At 49.3% G+C, this 16,221-nt stretch overlaps 1 protein-coding gene across 1 annotated transcript; it reads left to right on the top strand.

Annotated features, from left to right (window-relative positions):
- The first annotated feature begins 55 nt into the window (after positions 1 to 55).
- Positions 56 to 8,267, top strand: DCTN5 (dynactin subunit 5). The gene is made up of 6 exons (XM_066640698.1): positions 56 to 150; positions 1,666 to 1,734; positions 2,365 to 2,483; positions 4,976 to 5,087; positions 7,211 to 7,313; positions 7,440 to 8,267. Exons 1-6 carry the CDS (start codon positions 103 to 105, stop codon positions 7,535 to 7,537), a joined length of 549 nt encoding a protein of 182 aa, XP_066496795.1. The 5' UTR covers positions 56 to 102; the 3' UTR covers positions 7,538 to 8,267.
- The last annotated feature ends 7,954 nt before the right edge of the window (positions 8,268 to 16,221 follow it).

Here is a 16,221-nt window from a genome sequence, read left to right as displayed (position 1 = left end):
CGGGTCTTCAAAGCGGGCGGCGCCGATTGGCCGCCGCGGTAGAAGGTGGAGGTTGTGTACGGAAGCCCGGGTGGGACGAGGGGGCGGAGCCTGGAGCTGGCCATGGAGCTGAGCGAGCTGCTCTACAACAAGTCCGAGTACATCGAGACGGTGCGCGGGTGGGGTGGAGCTGGTTGTCCTCGCAGGGCCGTTATGATGTAGGCGGGGCGGGGCGTCCTCGCAGGGCCGTTGTGATGGGGGGCTGGGCGTCCTCGCAGGGCCGTTGTGATGGGCGGGGCTGGTCTCCTCGCAGGGCTGTTGTGACGGCGAGAGGCCGCAGCTGAGCCCCTGCGGTGCCCCCCCCCCCAGCCTGGCAGGTCCCCCAAGGTGGGGCGAGTGCCAGAGCCAGGCAGGCCCTCGGGTAACGGGCAGGTCTAGACCCAGCGTGTGATTCGCCTGTGGAACTCCTTGCTACAAGAGCTGAGGGGGCAGGATTGAGATTACAGAAGTAGGCAGCAGGGCTGGGAGGACAGAGAGTGGGCGCTCCTTTCCCTCTCACACAACGCCAGAACCGGGGACTGCCACTCTTATTAATCTGTGGAACTCCTTGCCACAGGGTGTGATGATGGCTGGAGTGGGTAGAGGGATGTGCTCTTCCCTCCCACACAACCCCAGAACCAGGGCACAGCTGCTAAAACAGAGTGTCGGAAGAGTTAGGACAGACAAAAGAAAATATTTCTTTATTCGGCATGTAGTTGGTCCGTGGAACTCCTTGCCATAGGGATGGTAAGATGGACAGAGTGGACAGAGGTATGCTCTTTTCCCTACCACACAACCTCAGCACCAGGGGACAGCCACTAAAACTGGGTGGCGGGACAGTTCATAGAATCGTAGAGTTGGAAGGGTCCTAATAGGTTATCTAGTCCAACCCCCTGCCTTAGGCAGGAAATCCTCTTAGAGCATCTCCAACAGGTGCTTGTTAAGCCTCTGCTTGAAGATCTCCAGTGAGGGAGAGTCCACCACTTCTCTCGGCAATCTGTTCCACTGCCAAACCACCTGGCCGCCAGGAATTTCTTCCTTATGTCTAACTGAAATCTCCTCTCTTGCAGTTTGTACCCATTGGTAGGATAGACAAAAAGAAATATGTCTTTACCCAGCCTGTCATTAATCTGTGGAACTCCTTGCCACAGGGTGTGGTGATGGATAGAGTGGAGAGGGATGTGCTTTTCCCTCTCACACAACCTCAGAATCTGGGTACATCCACCCAAACCGAGTGTTGGGAGTTAGAACTGACTAAAGAAAATGTATGTTTAGCAACTAACCTATGGCCCTATATAAATAAATGTGTGAGCTGTAGTGACACTGTGACCTCTTAGAATGTGCTTGGTCTTCTGAGGGAGGCAGTAAGTTTTTCTGCCCTGGAGTCCTTTTTGTATTGCTTGCTGAACTTCCACTTGTTGGATTTGGCCTCTGCATGGACAGGTTGGATGTTATTTTCATGGGTTTACGCAGTTCCCTCACCAGGGCTGCAATAGGGCTTCTAGGCCAAGGTAGGCTTCTAGGAGGAAGCACACGTCAGGCTCAGCTGGATCTGAAGACAACAGCCCTGTGTGCAAAACTTGAACTGAGTTCCAGATTTCCTGGAGATGGTTTTTGGCTTGCTGACCACCTTTTGCCTTTTTTCAGGCTTCGGGGAACAAAGTCAGCAGGCAGTCTGTGCTCTGTGGAAGCCAGAATATCGTTCTCAATGGCAAGGTAAGTAAGGCTTATGGAATGCAAGTTTTGTCTTGTTGATATTATAGAGCACCATCAATCGTGCATGATGGTTTATGAGTAGAGTACAGGAAACCTCTGGAGGGCTCCCAGTCTAAGATCACACACAGGGGAGACACTCCAGGGAGACAGAGAAGCAAAAAAAAACTACAAAGTCTAGGGGGAAAAAATCACTGCACATACACAAAAAACTGGAATGAATGCATTTCCAATTCAGCTGTTGTTTTTAAATTTTTCTTTTAAAATTTTTGTACATGGAGCTCAGAACAGTATACATGGTTTCTTTCTTCCTTTGGTCCTCACAACAACCCTGTGAGGTAGAAATGGAAGAGAGTGAACCCAAGGTCACCCAGGAAGCTCCGTGGCTGAGCACAGATTTGAACCTGGATCTTCCAAGTCTAACTCCAAGACTAGAACCATGACACCATCCTGGTTCTCTCTTGGATACTGAGACCATAAATGCCTGTCTGTCATTAAGACAACAAAGAAATAGAAGCCTCCCAACCCTGCTCCCATCTTTGTTGTTTGCGGGTTGGATCCTGGCTTCTCACGGTGTTGGTGACCTGCCAGGTGTCCTGCCGTTGTGCTTGTATGTCCTCCTTTCCCTTTCAGACGATCGTCATGAATGACTGCATCATCCGAGGGGACCTGGCCAATGTGAGGGTTGGCCGGCACTGTGTGGTGAAGAGTCGCAGTGTCATCCGGCCGCCCTTCAAGAAATTCAGCAAGGGGTAGGAGCTGCTTGGGGCTGGTGCAAAGCAGGGTGGTGTGGAGCCTTGCAGAGCAGTCCTTTGCCCGCTTCTTGGTAGTGTGAGGCTGTCACTTGCCTCTAGGGGGCACCAAAGTAATTAGAAGCATGAAATTTTCTGTGTTCAGTACCACTCACTGCCTTTTATAAGCAGCCACCCTTAAAACAGCAGGTTTCTAAGAACCCAAAAATCTTTAAGATACTGTTTTCGTGGATTCACAGCCAAGTTCCCTGATCATCAGACTCTTGTAATTATAATTCAGAACTTCTGCTGGCAAGTTAAATGTGAATCAGCCCCTTCAATTGATCAATCCACTCACCAGTTGATATTAATTTTATGCTAAACAAACTCACTCATCACGTGTCTCTAGCTGTGGTGCATTCAGAACCTTAACCAGAAACAACTTGCAAGCTGCTCTTTGCAGCCACCCCTTGAGCAACCTTCTCTGTCCTTAACATGTTAAAAGATAGTTGATCTCATGCCCCACCTACACTTTTATTCGTAAACTAGAATAGATATAAAAGTTTTTCCCTGCTTTTCCCCCCAGCACCTTTTATTTTCCAACCTCCCTTTTGGCTCTACATTCTTGCCAGTAGACTTGGTGAGACTCTGTTACCTGCCTTCCTTTTTAAACAAATGGTTTTCTGTTGAGAAACATCTATTTTTGAATTTTTTGTATTTGTTTTAATAAAACAAAAAAGTATATTAAAAATAAAAAAGAGAGAAGCATCTGTCTATTTCATTGTCCACATAGCATGCAGGGCCTTTGCGAAGTAGAGAAGAGCCCCTCCTGCCCAGTTGCAGGCCTTGCACTATGATCTTTTCTTCCACTGATGTAAGAACATCAGAAGAGCCCCACTGGATCAGGCCAGAGGCCCACCTAGTCCAGCTTCCTGTATCTCACAGCGGCCCACCAAATGCCCCAGGGAGCACACCAGGCAACAAGAAGACCTGCAAGGCCTCCTGGGAATTGTAGTTAAGAACATAAGAACAGCCCCGCTGGATCAGGCCAGAGGCCAATCTAGTCCAGCTTCCTGTATCTCACAGCGGCCCACCAAATGCCCCAGGGAGCACACCAGATAACAAGAGACCTGCATCCTGGTGCCCTCCCCTGCATCTGGCATAGCCCGTTTCTAAAATCAGGAGGTTGTACATGCACATCATGGCTTGTAACCCATAATGGATTTTTCCTCCAGAAACTTGTCCAATCCCCTTTTAAAGGCATCCAGGCCAGATGCCATCACCACATCCTGTGGCAAGGAGTTCCACAGACCAACCACATGCTGAGTAAAGAAATATTTTCTTTTGTCTGTCCTAACCCTCCCAACACTCAATTTTAGTGGATGTCCCCTGGTTCTGGTGTTATGTGAGAGTGTAAAGAGCATCTCTCCATCCACTCTGTCCATCCCCTGCATAATTTTGCATGTCTCAATCATGTCCCCCCTCAGGCGCGTCTTTTCTAGGCTGAAGAGGCCCAAACGCCGTAGCCTTTCCTCATAAGGAAGGTGCCCTAGCCCAGCAATCATCTTAGTTGCCCTCTTTTGCACCTTTTCCATTTCCTGACCAGAACTGGACACAATACTCCAGGTGTGGCCTTACCATCTATTTGTACAACGGCACTATAATATTAGCTGTTTTGTTCTCAATACCTTTTTTAATGATCCCAAGCATAGAATTGGCCTTCTTCACTGCCACCGCACATTGGGTTGACACTTTCATCGACCTGCCCACCACCACCCCAAGATCTCTCTCCTGATCTGTCACAGACAGCTCAAAATGCATCAGCCTATATGTGAAGTTTTGATTTTTTGCCCCAATGTGCATGACTTTACACTTACTGATATTGAAGTGCATCTGCCATTTTGCTGCCCATTCTGCCAGTCTGGAGAGATCCTTCTGGAGCTCCTCACAATCACTTCTGGTCTTCACCACTCAGAAAAGTTTGGTGTCGTCTGCAAACTTTGCCACCTCACTGCTCACCCCTGTCTCCAGGTCATTTATGAAGAGGTTGAAAAGCACCGGTCCCAGGACAGATCCTTGGGGCACACTGCTTTTCACCTCTCTCCATTGTGAAAATTGCCCATTGACACCCACTCTCTGCTTCCTGGTCTTCAACCAGGTCTCAATCCAGAAGCTGGCAGCATCTCCCAGGGCCCAAGGTTAACACTGCAGCCCGTGGCGGCAGGGTCTGGGGTTGGCAGACACCCTGACTCAATCACAGCGGAAACATGAGGAGAGGCAAAGTAGTGGTAGCAATGTGAGGGGAGGGGGGTGATTCAGGGCATGTCTTGTTCCTCCAGCACTACCTACATGGCAGCATTTATGGAGGGTGCTACTGGCCTGGCTCACAAGCAGAACCAGGTCAAGCTTATCTTGTCTCTTGGCAGTTTAGTGGTGGCTGAGTGGTACAAGCGAGGCAGAGGTGCAAGTTCATAATCCTTTCTTCCTCTCTTCCCTGCTTACCCCTTCCCTAGAGTGGCTTTCTTTCCACTGCACATTGGGGACCACGTCTTCATCGAGGAGGACTGTGTCGTCAACGCAGCCCAGATTGGCTCCTACGTCCACATCGGCAAAAACTGTGTTATTGTAAGTGCGTGCCAGAATTACACCTAGCCTCCCCCCCCACACACACACACCTAGAAGTCCTGACAGCAAGGTAACAGCTCTAGGACTGTCTTGCTTCTGGGCACTGTGGCTCATGTCGCAAATTGCTGCGCCCTTCTTGCCAAAGTGGCACTTCCCATGGGGGCAGGTGAAACCTACCCTGAATTGCTCTTTGTTCATGGGGTTGACATCAAGGAAGAGGCCTGGACTTGCAGGTGGGCCAGAGAATTGGCCAGTGTTGACCTGCAGAAGCAGCATTCTTTGGCTGAGAGAGCCACATTCTCTTGAAACGGGGGTGGCTTATCTTACCTGGAGCGAGCTGGGCTGGCTGTCCCCAGCTGCAGACCTGGTTCCTTGCTGGAAATAGGGCATGGAATTATCCACTAGTAGACAGGGCTCCATTTTCATGGCCAAACTAAACAGCAATTCATTAGGAAACACTGGAGCTCCCTGACACTCTTTCATCTCCTGCACCTGAGCAAACATAGTTAGAGTTTAATTGCTGAGACGATGAATCTTCTCTCCGCCTGGCTGGAGTGCAACTTCAGCAGCTTACGCCTCATGGCAGTTCTTGTCTTGCACACCTGAGGCCAGGAGACATGCTGTGATTGCAAATGGCTTCTTGAGATTAACACAGATTTGGGCCACTTTCTCTGCTTCTCTCCTGTGTGTGCGGGAGCAGGTGAAGGCTGTCGGGTGAATACAAGTCTTCCTCACAACCACAGCTTTTCCAGATCTTTGTTTCTTGATAAGTGGCAGGCAGACAAGCAGGAGTCAAGCAGATCTCTTGGGGCCAGGAGTTCCACAGCTTGAGAGCCACCACCACAGAGACAACCCTGGCATGCCTCTCCTACGTATTTATTATTTATTTATTCAATTTGTACTCTGCCTTTCTCCCCAGAGGGCACCAAAAGTGGCTAAAAAACAATTAAAATACATAAAACATAATACACGAAAAACTATAAAACAGACAATAAAAGCCAAGCAGCAGCAGCAGTAAAAACTGTCAGTTAAAACGTTAATTACTAAGAAGCAGCCATCTTTGTAGAAGGTTACATAAGAACATAAGAACAGCCCCACTGGATCAGGCCATAGGCCCATCTAGTCCAGCTTCCTGTATCTCACAGCGGCCCACCAAATGCCCCAGGGAGCACACCAGATAACAAGAGACCTCATCCTGGTGCCCTCCCCTACATCTGGCATTCTGACTTAACCCATTTCTAAAATCAGGAGGTTGCGCATACACATCATGGCTTGTACCCCATAATGGATTTTTCCTCCAGAAACTTGTCCAATCCCCTTTTAAAGGCGTCTAGGCTAGACGCCAGCACCACATCCTGTGGCAAGGAGTTCCACAGACCGACCACACGCTGAGTAAAGAAATATTTTCTTTTGTCTGTCCTAAGCCTCCCAACACTCAATTTTAGTGGATGTCCCCTGGTTCTGATGTTATGTGAGAGTGTAAAGAGCATCTCCCTATCCACTCTGTCCATCCCCTGCATAATTTTGTATGTCTCAATCATGTCCCCCCTCAGGCGTCTCTTTTCTAGGCTGAAGAGGCCCAAACGCCGTAGCCTTTCCTCATAAGGAAGGTGCCCCAGCCCCGTAATCATCTTAGTCGCTCTCTTTTGCACCTTAACAATGGTTAACAATGAAGGAGCTTTCTTGACTGAAAGGGGAGGGAATTCCACAGTGCAAGCGCCACCACCCAGAAGGCCCTATTTCTGGCCACGATTCCCCCTAACCTTTCCTAGTGGCGGAACAACCAACGCAGTCCTCTCAGATGACCGAAGAGAATGGACTTCTGAAAGTGAACCTCTGAAGGTGGTGGATGCACAGATGGCCCTCTCCAGTGGAGCTTAGTGAGCAAGTGGACTACTGTGGAGTCGTTGGGTCCCCACTGAATTGCCCTGGAGAGCCAGACAACGGAGAGGCCTTGTCCTGCAGCTGTTAGCTTGTGCACAAGTTGAAAGGAAGCAGAATTTGCACGGGTGTTGCTACAGTTTCAGCTGTTATTGGCCACGCGAGGCCCAGGATGTGAGCAGGTGTGGAAAGAATGGGGATGGGGACTTGGTTCCAAGTTGATCAATGCGTGTCCTTTTCAGGGGCGCCGGTGTGTCCTGAAGGACTGCTGCAAGATCCTTGACAACACGGTGTTGCCCCCAGAGACTGTGGTCCCGCCTTTCACTGTGTTCTCCGGCTGTCCGGGTACGTGGAGATAAGAAGGCCATCTATGGCATGGAGGGGTGTTTGGGAGGCATGTGTGGACCAGTGGGGTTGTTTGCAAAGAGGCTGGATGCACAGCGGTTCTCTCTCTCTCTCTCTCATCTCCAGGGCTCTTCTCTGGAGAACTCCCAGAGTGCACGCAAGAGCTGATGGTTGATGTCACCAAGAGCTACTACCAGAAGTTCCTGCCCCTGACCCAGATCTAGAATGAGGAGCATGACCAGAAACTTTGGTTTTCAGCATGGCTGACCCCTCGTGGGAGTTGCGCAGGTGGCTGATGCCGGGATCCAGTGAAAGCCTCTCATCCTGTTGCATTCCCACTGTGTGTGTGCGTTCCCTCTCCCCCCCCCACCCATTTTGTCCATGGTCCCTGGTTTCAGCATTGGAGGCTCTCCCAATTTCCTGTGGGGATGCTGCAGCTGCAGGCGCACTCATGGAGGAAAGGATCATGTCGTGTTTGTGTGACCCCAAGCCAAGTGTGAGCGCACGGAGTGGGCAGAAACCAAACCGAGGGAGAGGGCTGGGGGGGAGGCTGCTGCTTGGGACAGAAATTACCGCACTGCATGAGAGGTGTGGGCTTTCACCTGCTGTGTGCTACAGCTGGCCAGGCAAGCCCCACTCATCCCTCTCGCTCTGCCCCAAGCACGTTTTCCTGGCCCTCTTCCTGGCTGCAGGCCAATCAACTGGAAAGGCAAGCACGACCAAGCCAGTCTGGCCCTCGCCCTTTCTGAACGTCCACTCGTAGCCCAGGGTGTTTTCAGTAGCCGGCACTGGTGTTGTTGGTTCCACAGCATGTACCCTTGTGCCACTCGTTAACCTGCGTTAGGCTGTTCAAATACAGAGATGTGTAGTCGCAGCCTTCAGCCGTGGAGCTGCTGTCTGGTGTGTTTCTGTTTTCCTGGGCACCAATTAAAATACTCCTAAGTCGGTCAAGTACTTTGGAAGCCATCCTTTTTTCTGAATTGGCATTCTGGGAGCAGAGAGGCATGTGCTCTCGTCAACAGGCGGGCTCTTTCCCCAACTGCTGCTTCGTGACAAATAGCCCTGAGGCAGGACTGGTTGCTGGGGCATCGGCCATGTGTGCATTCTCCCAGGGTGCCTTTGGAGGCACCTTGAGATGGGCAAAGGGCATCTGCTTTCTCTCAGGTTCTATCCTCTCAAAAGTTTGCCCAAAGCTGCAGGTCACCTTGTGGACTCAGTAGGAGTGGAGGAGAAGCTTCTGTGGGGGGAGGCCTCCTCTCTCTCCCCCTCCCTCCACGCGATATCTTCCTATAGCACAATCCTAACATCTCTCCACCAGCGCAGCAGCCGCTCCACCAGCCGAGGGTGTCACAAACGTGCCATGAAACACTCGCAGAGCCCACAGGGAGGCCAGTGCTGCCATGTTAATGCTGCAACCTCAGCAGCCACCAGAGAAGATCTTAAATGTGCCAGAGGGGAGGGGTTGGCTCAGAGGTGGGGAGGAGGCATTTTTTGGCAGTGGAGGTTGGATTGGACGGAGCAGGTCCTCTTGGCTTCACATGGAGCTGCTCAGAAAGGTGCCTGTTATTTAGCAGGTGCAGATCCAATATCCCATTAGGGCAGTTACTCAGTGTGAGGAGACAAATATCCCTTCACCCCCAAGGAGACCTCCAGCCTGCTCCAAAGCTGTGCAGCTTAGGATTGGGCTGTCAGTCATGCCCTCCCCTTAACTGCTTCCCCCAGCTAAAAAGCCCCAACTGCTGCAGCCAAGCCTTGCAAGGCCCCAGCCTTTGATCATTTTGGTTGCCTTCTTTGGCACCTTGTCCAGCTCTGTGCTGCTTGAGAGGGCAACCAGAACTGGACAGAGTATTCCAGATGTGGCCACACTAGATTTGTTACGGGGTATTATGATATTGGCAGCCTTATTCTTAGTCCCTTTCCTGATTAAACCCTGGCATGGAATTTGCCACTGCACTCTGGGGTAACTTTTATCTCTTTGCCACAACCCCAAGATGTCTTAACTCTTGCCCTGTCCACTCAGCGCCATTGCACTTCCCCCCCTTGGGTTGGGAAAGGAAGGGGGCAGGGGAGAGTGGGGGCTCAGAAACCCTAGACCACCCACTCTTGTGGAGTGTGATGCTGGCATATCACCAGGCGAAGGGGGACAGCTTTAGGTCCTCTTCCTGGGGGCTTGAGTAAAACCTGACAGGTCTTGGGCTGTCTAAAGATTCAGAAGACTGGGGTGCATACTTTCCAGCTGTACAGAAAAGTTCATCAAGCTGAATGTTTAAAAAAAAACCAAACATCAGATGAAACTTTCTGAAAGAGGAGTGTAAATCAGAAGTCTTCTTTGTGGCTTCTTCCCAGTTACTGTGAATTCTTGAACTTCTAAAGCAGGGCTGGCATTTTGCTCATGCTGCTCTTTTGGTCTCCGTGACAGATAAACAAATGGAGACTAGGAGTGTATTTCTGCGCTGTGCTTCCAAGCTCCTTGCAAGACACAAGAAACCAAGATGCCCCCCCTCAACTAGTCAGCTCTGAAGAAGGGCCCCTCATTCGATGAGCAAGTGCTGGCTTTGTGCTCACAGGGTTCTGGGTTCTGTCTCCAAGTGCTGCAGCAGGATAGGAAAGGCTTCGGTTCTTGCCTCTGGGGTCTTGGGCCAGCTCTGCTGGAATTCTGTGAAATCAGCTTCCAAACTAGGGGCGAAGGGATCTCGGCTCAGGGCTTTCCTGGGACACCCAAGGGGTAGGACAGAGCAGGGAGAGGCAGGTTGACAGCAAAAGATGCAAAGGTTTCTCAGCCGCCCTGCCTTAGACCAAGGCAGTGAACAAGTGCCCTGTGCAGCCTGAACTGTAACTGCAGGCTCCTTGGTTCTTGCAGCCCCCAAGATTGGAGATATCTTCCAGTCTCTCCTTGTGCAGCTTTTAATCTGGCCATGTTTTCAGGGATCCTTGGATAGTGCAAACAATAAATGGACACAATTAAGGGATGACCCTGGTGCAGCCTATCAGGCGGATGTCGTTATTGCAATGCCAGCTCCATACTTGGCACAGCAGGCCAATAAAGGCTGCTCTCCTTAAGGGCCGTTATCAGAGGGAAGAAACCAGAACAAACAGTTGTGAAAAAGGCCAATGAAATTGAGGCTGAGCTGGGGAAGTGAGTTGTGGAACGCCCAGCCGGGGCCAGGACTGGTGGATCTGTCCAAGAGTGACTGGAGGAACATCAGCTTGGAGGCTTAGAGGAGGAAAATGATGACCCTGACAGAGGAGACCATCAGGGCTGTCTAGTGCAACATTCCCTTCCCCACAGTAGCCAACTGGATGCTTCCAGAAGTTCACAGGTGGGGCACAAAGGCAACAGCCACCCCAGTTTGCTGTCCCCTGATGTCTGGTATTCACAGGTAGGTTGCCTCTGCCCATGAAAGTTTCACATCATGAATGTGTCTAATCCAGGGATAGCCAACCTTTCAACTTCAGGGTTCCTGGACCTTTAAAAATTGTGTAGAGGAGGGAATTTCAACAGGTTGTCAACAGATGCAGCTTGTCATCTGTGAGACAAGAAGTTGCACCTGTTGAAATCCCTCTTCTACATACGTAATTGTTGAAGGTCTGGATGCCCTGAAGTTGAAAGGCTGGCCATCCTGGTCTTAATCCCTGGTTGGAGGCATCTAAGCTAGTGGCTATCATTGTGTGCCTTGTGGCAGCAGGCTCTTCTGTCTCATACGGAGAATCGTATAGAATTGTCTCAACAGCATCTTTTTGGATCAGGGGTGCCCAAACCCCGGCCCTGGGGCCACTTGCGGCCCTTGAGGACTCCCAATGCAGCCCTCAGGGAGTCCCCAGTCTCCAATGAGCCTCCTTTCAATGCTGCCCTGCCATTGGTCAAAGCAAGAGTTCAATGTTCCAGGCTATTGTTCCACAACAAAACCTGGCAGCAGCTGAGCCAGGAAAAAAGACTTTGCACCTGCTCAGAGTGTCCACTCATGGCTCTCTTTTTCTCCCCACTGTAACTTCTTAATCTCTTTCAACCTGTCCCAGAAGGTACACTCTCAGTTACAACAGTCTGGCAGCACCACAAGCCTTGTCAAACAATAACACCACCGCCTCCAATACCCATGTGGTTCCCTACACACGTACCAGCAGCAGACTGCAGTAATTGCTCAAACACATTGCCACAGGTTACCTCCTTAGTTCTTGGAGGCCATAGCTATCACCCCTTCACAGGGGAAGCCACAATCTTAAAACACCTTGATTTTATTGAGCTTAAAATTCTGTCTTGTGCTCCCACTGTGCCCCAAAAGAGATTTTTATTTGCTCGTATGGCAAAAGGCAGCATCGTTATATAAAATTTCAATTTTCAGGACATCTCCTATGTTTTTTGTTAGCTGGCTCTGAGAAAGGCCATTGTTTTTATTTCCAATGTTCATGCTGCTTTTTCTTGCTGGGAAGTCCTTGTAGGTCCAGCAGCCACTGTGTGTGGACTGTTTGGCCATGACAGGTCACCTTGCCCGGCGTGCACCATGAAAAGGCTTCTCCCCAAAACAGCTGCTGAGCAGGAACAGAGAGAACACTTGGCAAGAAGAACCCCCTTCTCCAACGCCCACTGCTGCTCTGCAAAGATTTTGGCAGTTCAAATCATATCAATTATCTCACTGATCAAATAGTGCAGGATGATACCCTGAGTCACACTTTTCTTTGTGTGCTTTGGAAAAAAAGTCATGCTCCGGATCCCCTTCCCTCCCGCTTAAAATTCTTTATTGAATAGTAACTAAGAGAGGGATGATATCAATCGCTTAAGACTGTGTAGAAACTCCACAATCCTATGACTGTCAGTACAGTATTTGCACAACTCTGGAATTAATGAAGTAATTATGAGGTTAACATACAAATTTCAGAAAAAAGTTGCTTGCTATTTTGTCAGAGAATAATGCCAAAATAATTATATTTCCCCTGCATAACCAGGCACCTTGACATCACCCTCAAAGGGAATGTAATTATTACTTTTTTTAGAGAGGGCATGGTTAAAAAATTTTTACCTTACAAATCAGATACATCTCACATCTGTAGACAAGAAAGCATTAGCCTCTCTCTCTCTCTCTCTCTCTCTCACATATACCCTCTCCTGGTTCCATCAGCCATTACATACCACTTACTAGCTACCCCATCTGTAAGTATGAGAGGGTTTTAAAGGGTCATATGAAGAAAAGGTGGAATGAGGAATAGATTCTCATTCTAAAAAGTGGGTCCCAGTGCTAAATGTGTGAGAACCACTGACCTACAGGCTTTTGTCACTATACAGCAAAGCATGGAGCCTTACAGAAATGTAAAAGCATTTTACATTTACGTTTTTTACTTAAATGTAAAATCAAAAAGTGAAATACTGAAAGCATCACCCTAGCATTTAAGAGGAAGGGCAGAGATTGTGTGCAAACAGAAGCTTCTACAGAGATTTTCATCCGCCTGGGTCAATTTTAACGACTTTGATGTACCTACTTTGCTGCCATATAAGGGCAGCAAGCTCATGAAAGAACTTGAAGAAAGGCTTGAGTAAGTCTGAATCTTGAAAGCACAGAAAGAAAATTCTAGATTCAGTAGAGATGTGTGCTCCTTCGCAGGATTCACCTTCCTGTTAGTAACTGAGGTGAAGTGCTGCTCAGAATATAATGCTGTTGGCATCCTTCAGTCTTGGAAGACTATGGTATGGCACTCTGAATAGCGGTTCTGGAACAGAGTGTCCTCTCCAGTGCGTGAAGCCTGGGTAGAGTAGATATGGAGGATAGACTGTTACCCATGCAATCCCCCTCTCCACGTCCCTGAAATGGTCCAATGGAAAGGCAGAGGCCAATACGGTTGGTTCCAGTGGCGTCGCAGGAGTTGCCAGAATGTGACTGTGTTCAGCCATGAACTGTCTCAGGGACTCCGGCTCCGGATTTTGCCTCGAGGTTGACTCCTGAAGCCTTTTCCATAACTGGATGTAGCCACAAGGCAGTGGAGGTTTGGGGTCAGAGTTTTCCTTCTCTCGGATGAGCTGCCTTCCCAGGCTAACGAGTCCCATCGACCTGGTGGGTGGCTGTTTAGTCGCCTTTTACAAAGTACAGCCAAAGTGAGGGCCTATTCTTATCCCCAACCCCCAGGGGTTTCAGAATATAAAGCACTGCATGAATTAACTAATGAGAGAAGATTTCTATGCAAAATGAAGCAGCTGATGATGAACAAGCTCTCAAACCTCTGCAAAATGCCACTGCTGCCTTGGAGGCCCGCTGGGTCTGCAGTGGCAGTAAGGGTCTGGATCGCAACCGTGTCCGCATCAATCATGGACATTTAGGGTCATGTCATATTTAGGTCATTTCTGCAGGGAAAGGTGGGTGCAGGGCGTGGCGGGGAGGGAGTAGGGTGGGAGAGGGGTGGGAATGGCGGAGATCAGCTCCACTGGATCCTGAACCCTGGGTTACGTGGCCGGACACAGGACTCTTTGATTCTGTGCTAGCTCAAGAGCCGCCACAGAATTGAATAGCCCCATTGCGGGGCTACTTCCCTTACCCAGGGGAAGGGGACAAAAGAGGAGCTGGTGTTGGCTGCCCAGGGCGCACTCGATACCATGGCAGCCATTTTGGGCACTGCAGTAGCTCCGCTCTCCAGGCAGCTCAGGACTGGATTGCCGAACGCAATCCCTATAGGTATCTGTTAGGAATTCTTCCTTATTTGACTATTACTCACTGGAAAGAAAAACCAAACACCAAGACAAAATTCAGGTGGACAGTGGGCTAGGAGGCAGTTTGCGAAGCACTCTCAGAGATGATGGCGTCATACGAGTGCAACACCACCATGCAATCAGATGCTGGCAAGCTCTATTTGCAAATATTGTCAGTCTTACATTTTAATGCATGACCAACAGTGGACTTTGTACAAAAAAAATACAGACATACTACGACGAGGTATAATTGTGCTTCCCTCTAAAAACAGCATTTTCAAACACATTTGTTTCAATAAAAGGTTACTATTCATTTTACAAGCATCCTTTTACACACATCCTTTTGTGGTGTTCATTTTGTGCTCAGGTGCCTACTCTCCCCCCAAATGGCCTGAGAAGTTACCCTGAAACATGGCTCAATTTAACAACTATTCAGAGAAAAGTTAAGAAGCTTGTTTCAGAGCTGGGTCTAAGAAGAAGCTGTAAAAACATCTTTAAAGTGCCTTTTCTTTTTACAAGCAAGGAAATAGAACGTTCTTGCTGTTTCATAATCTCAAATGTTTCTACACTTGTAAACATATTAGTAACTTACATGTAAGTTGTGGACATGGACTGACTGTTGAGTGGAACCGCCAAACACCAAATTATTCACCACCTTTTAGGAAACAATCAAAACAGAAAGATCATGGATGATGTTTCACCTCCTGTATTCTACATAAGAACATAAGAATAGCCCCACTGGATCAGGCCATAGGCCCATCCAGTCCAGCTTCCTGTATCTCACAGCGGCCCACCAAATGCCCCAGGGAGCACACCAGATAACAAGAGACCTCATCCTGGTGCCCTCCCTTGCATCTGGCATTCTGACATAACCCAATTCTAAAATCAGGAGGTTGCGCATACACATCATGGCTTGTACCCCGTAATGGATTTTTCCTCCAGAAACTTGTCCAATCCCCTTTTAAAAGCGTCCAGGCCAGACACCATCACCACATCCTGTGGCAAGGATTTCCACAGACCAACCACACGCTGAGTAAAGAAATATTTTCTCTTGTCTGTTCTAACTCTCCCAACACTTAATTTTAGTGGATGTCCCCTAGTTCTGGTGTTATGTGAGAGTGTAAAGAGCATCTCTCTATCCACTCTGTCCATTCCCTGCATAATTTGTCTCAATCATGTCCCCCCTGAAGCGCCTCTTTTCTAGGCTGAAGAGGCCCAAACGCCGTAGCCTTTCCTCGTAAGGAAGGTGCCCCAGCCCCGTAATCATCTTAGTCGCTCTCTTTTGCACCTTTTCCATTTCCACGATGTCCTTTTTGAGATGTGGCGACCAGAACTGGACACAATACTCCAGGTGTGGCCTTACCATATTTGTACAATGGCATTATTCTATTTCCATATTCTACCAGGCTCTTTCACATGCATAGCCTGCCATGACGACATAAGAGTCACTCAGCACACACAGACTGTATTGGGAAGACAGCCTGAGCACTCGTGGGGAGAGTTGAACCTGGGCTGAAATCCCAGTTCAGCTGTGGGGTCAATGGATGGCCTTGTGGCAAGTTACTGAACTCCAGTGACCACTCTTCACCAGGACCATCACTATCTAGAACAGAGGTGCCCGAACATTTTGGCAGGAGGGCCACATCATCTCTCTGACACTGTGTCGGGGGCCGGGAAAAGAAGAATTAATTTACATTTAAAATTTGAATAAATTTACATAATTGTATATATTAAAGATGGAACTTCTATGAATGAATGAAGGTCTTGCAAGGCCAGCCTTTCCTTCGCTGCCACTGCTGCATCACAGATGTGAAACACCAAGTAGTGAAGAGAGCCTTGTCCCACAGCTCAGGTGAGAGGTCGAACGGTCATCCTCACACTGAGAACAGTTGCATCAGGCCAGCATGGGCTCCAGCAAGTCTCTGGAGGGCCAGAGGCTCATTGGAGACTGAGGGCTCCCCATGGGCCGGATTGGGAGCCCCCAAGGGCCGCAAGTGGCCCCCGGGCTGGGGTTTGGGCACCCCTGATCTAGAACAATCATCTACTTCACATGGCCGCCCAAGGAAGATATCCACCATGAAACTTGGGGGCAGGTCAGCACCACCATTTGAACTTGGTGTTAATGTCCTTGCTCCCCCCCCCCCCAAGGTAAAATCTAACATTCACTATGCGAGAGACAACAAGCCCAGGAGAGGGATGGCATTTGTTCCTAGGCCAGGGTCCAAACGGGGGCACAGA

The sequence above is a fragment of the Tiliqua scincoides genome, chromosome 13 (genome assembly GCF_035046505.1).
Source record: "Tiliqua scincoides isolate rTilSci1 chromosome 13, rTilSci1.hap2, whole genome shotgun sequence".
Classification (NCBI taxonomy): domain Eukaryota; kingdom Metazoa; phylum Chordata; class Lepidosauria; order Squamata; family Scincidae; genus Tiliqua; species Tiliqua scincoides.
Note: the sequence above shows the minus strand (reverse complement) of the source record. Positions and strands in the feature narration are given on the sequence as shown.

Bases quoted from the DNA above. Each gene is read 5' to 3' on its own strand.
- DCTN5 (XM_066640698.1), top strand. From the start codon at position 103: ATGGAGCTGAGCGAGCTGCTCTACAACAAGTCCGAGTACATCGAGACG. The intron at 151-1,665 runs GTGCGCGGGTGG...GCCTTTTTTCAG, and splicing joins AGTCCGAGTACATCGAGACG to GCTTCGGGGAACAAAGTCAG. The intron at 5,088-7,210 runs GTAAGTGCGTGC...TGTCCTTTTCAG, and splicing joins TCGGCAAAAACTGTGTTATT to GGGCGCCGGTGTGTCCTGAA.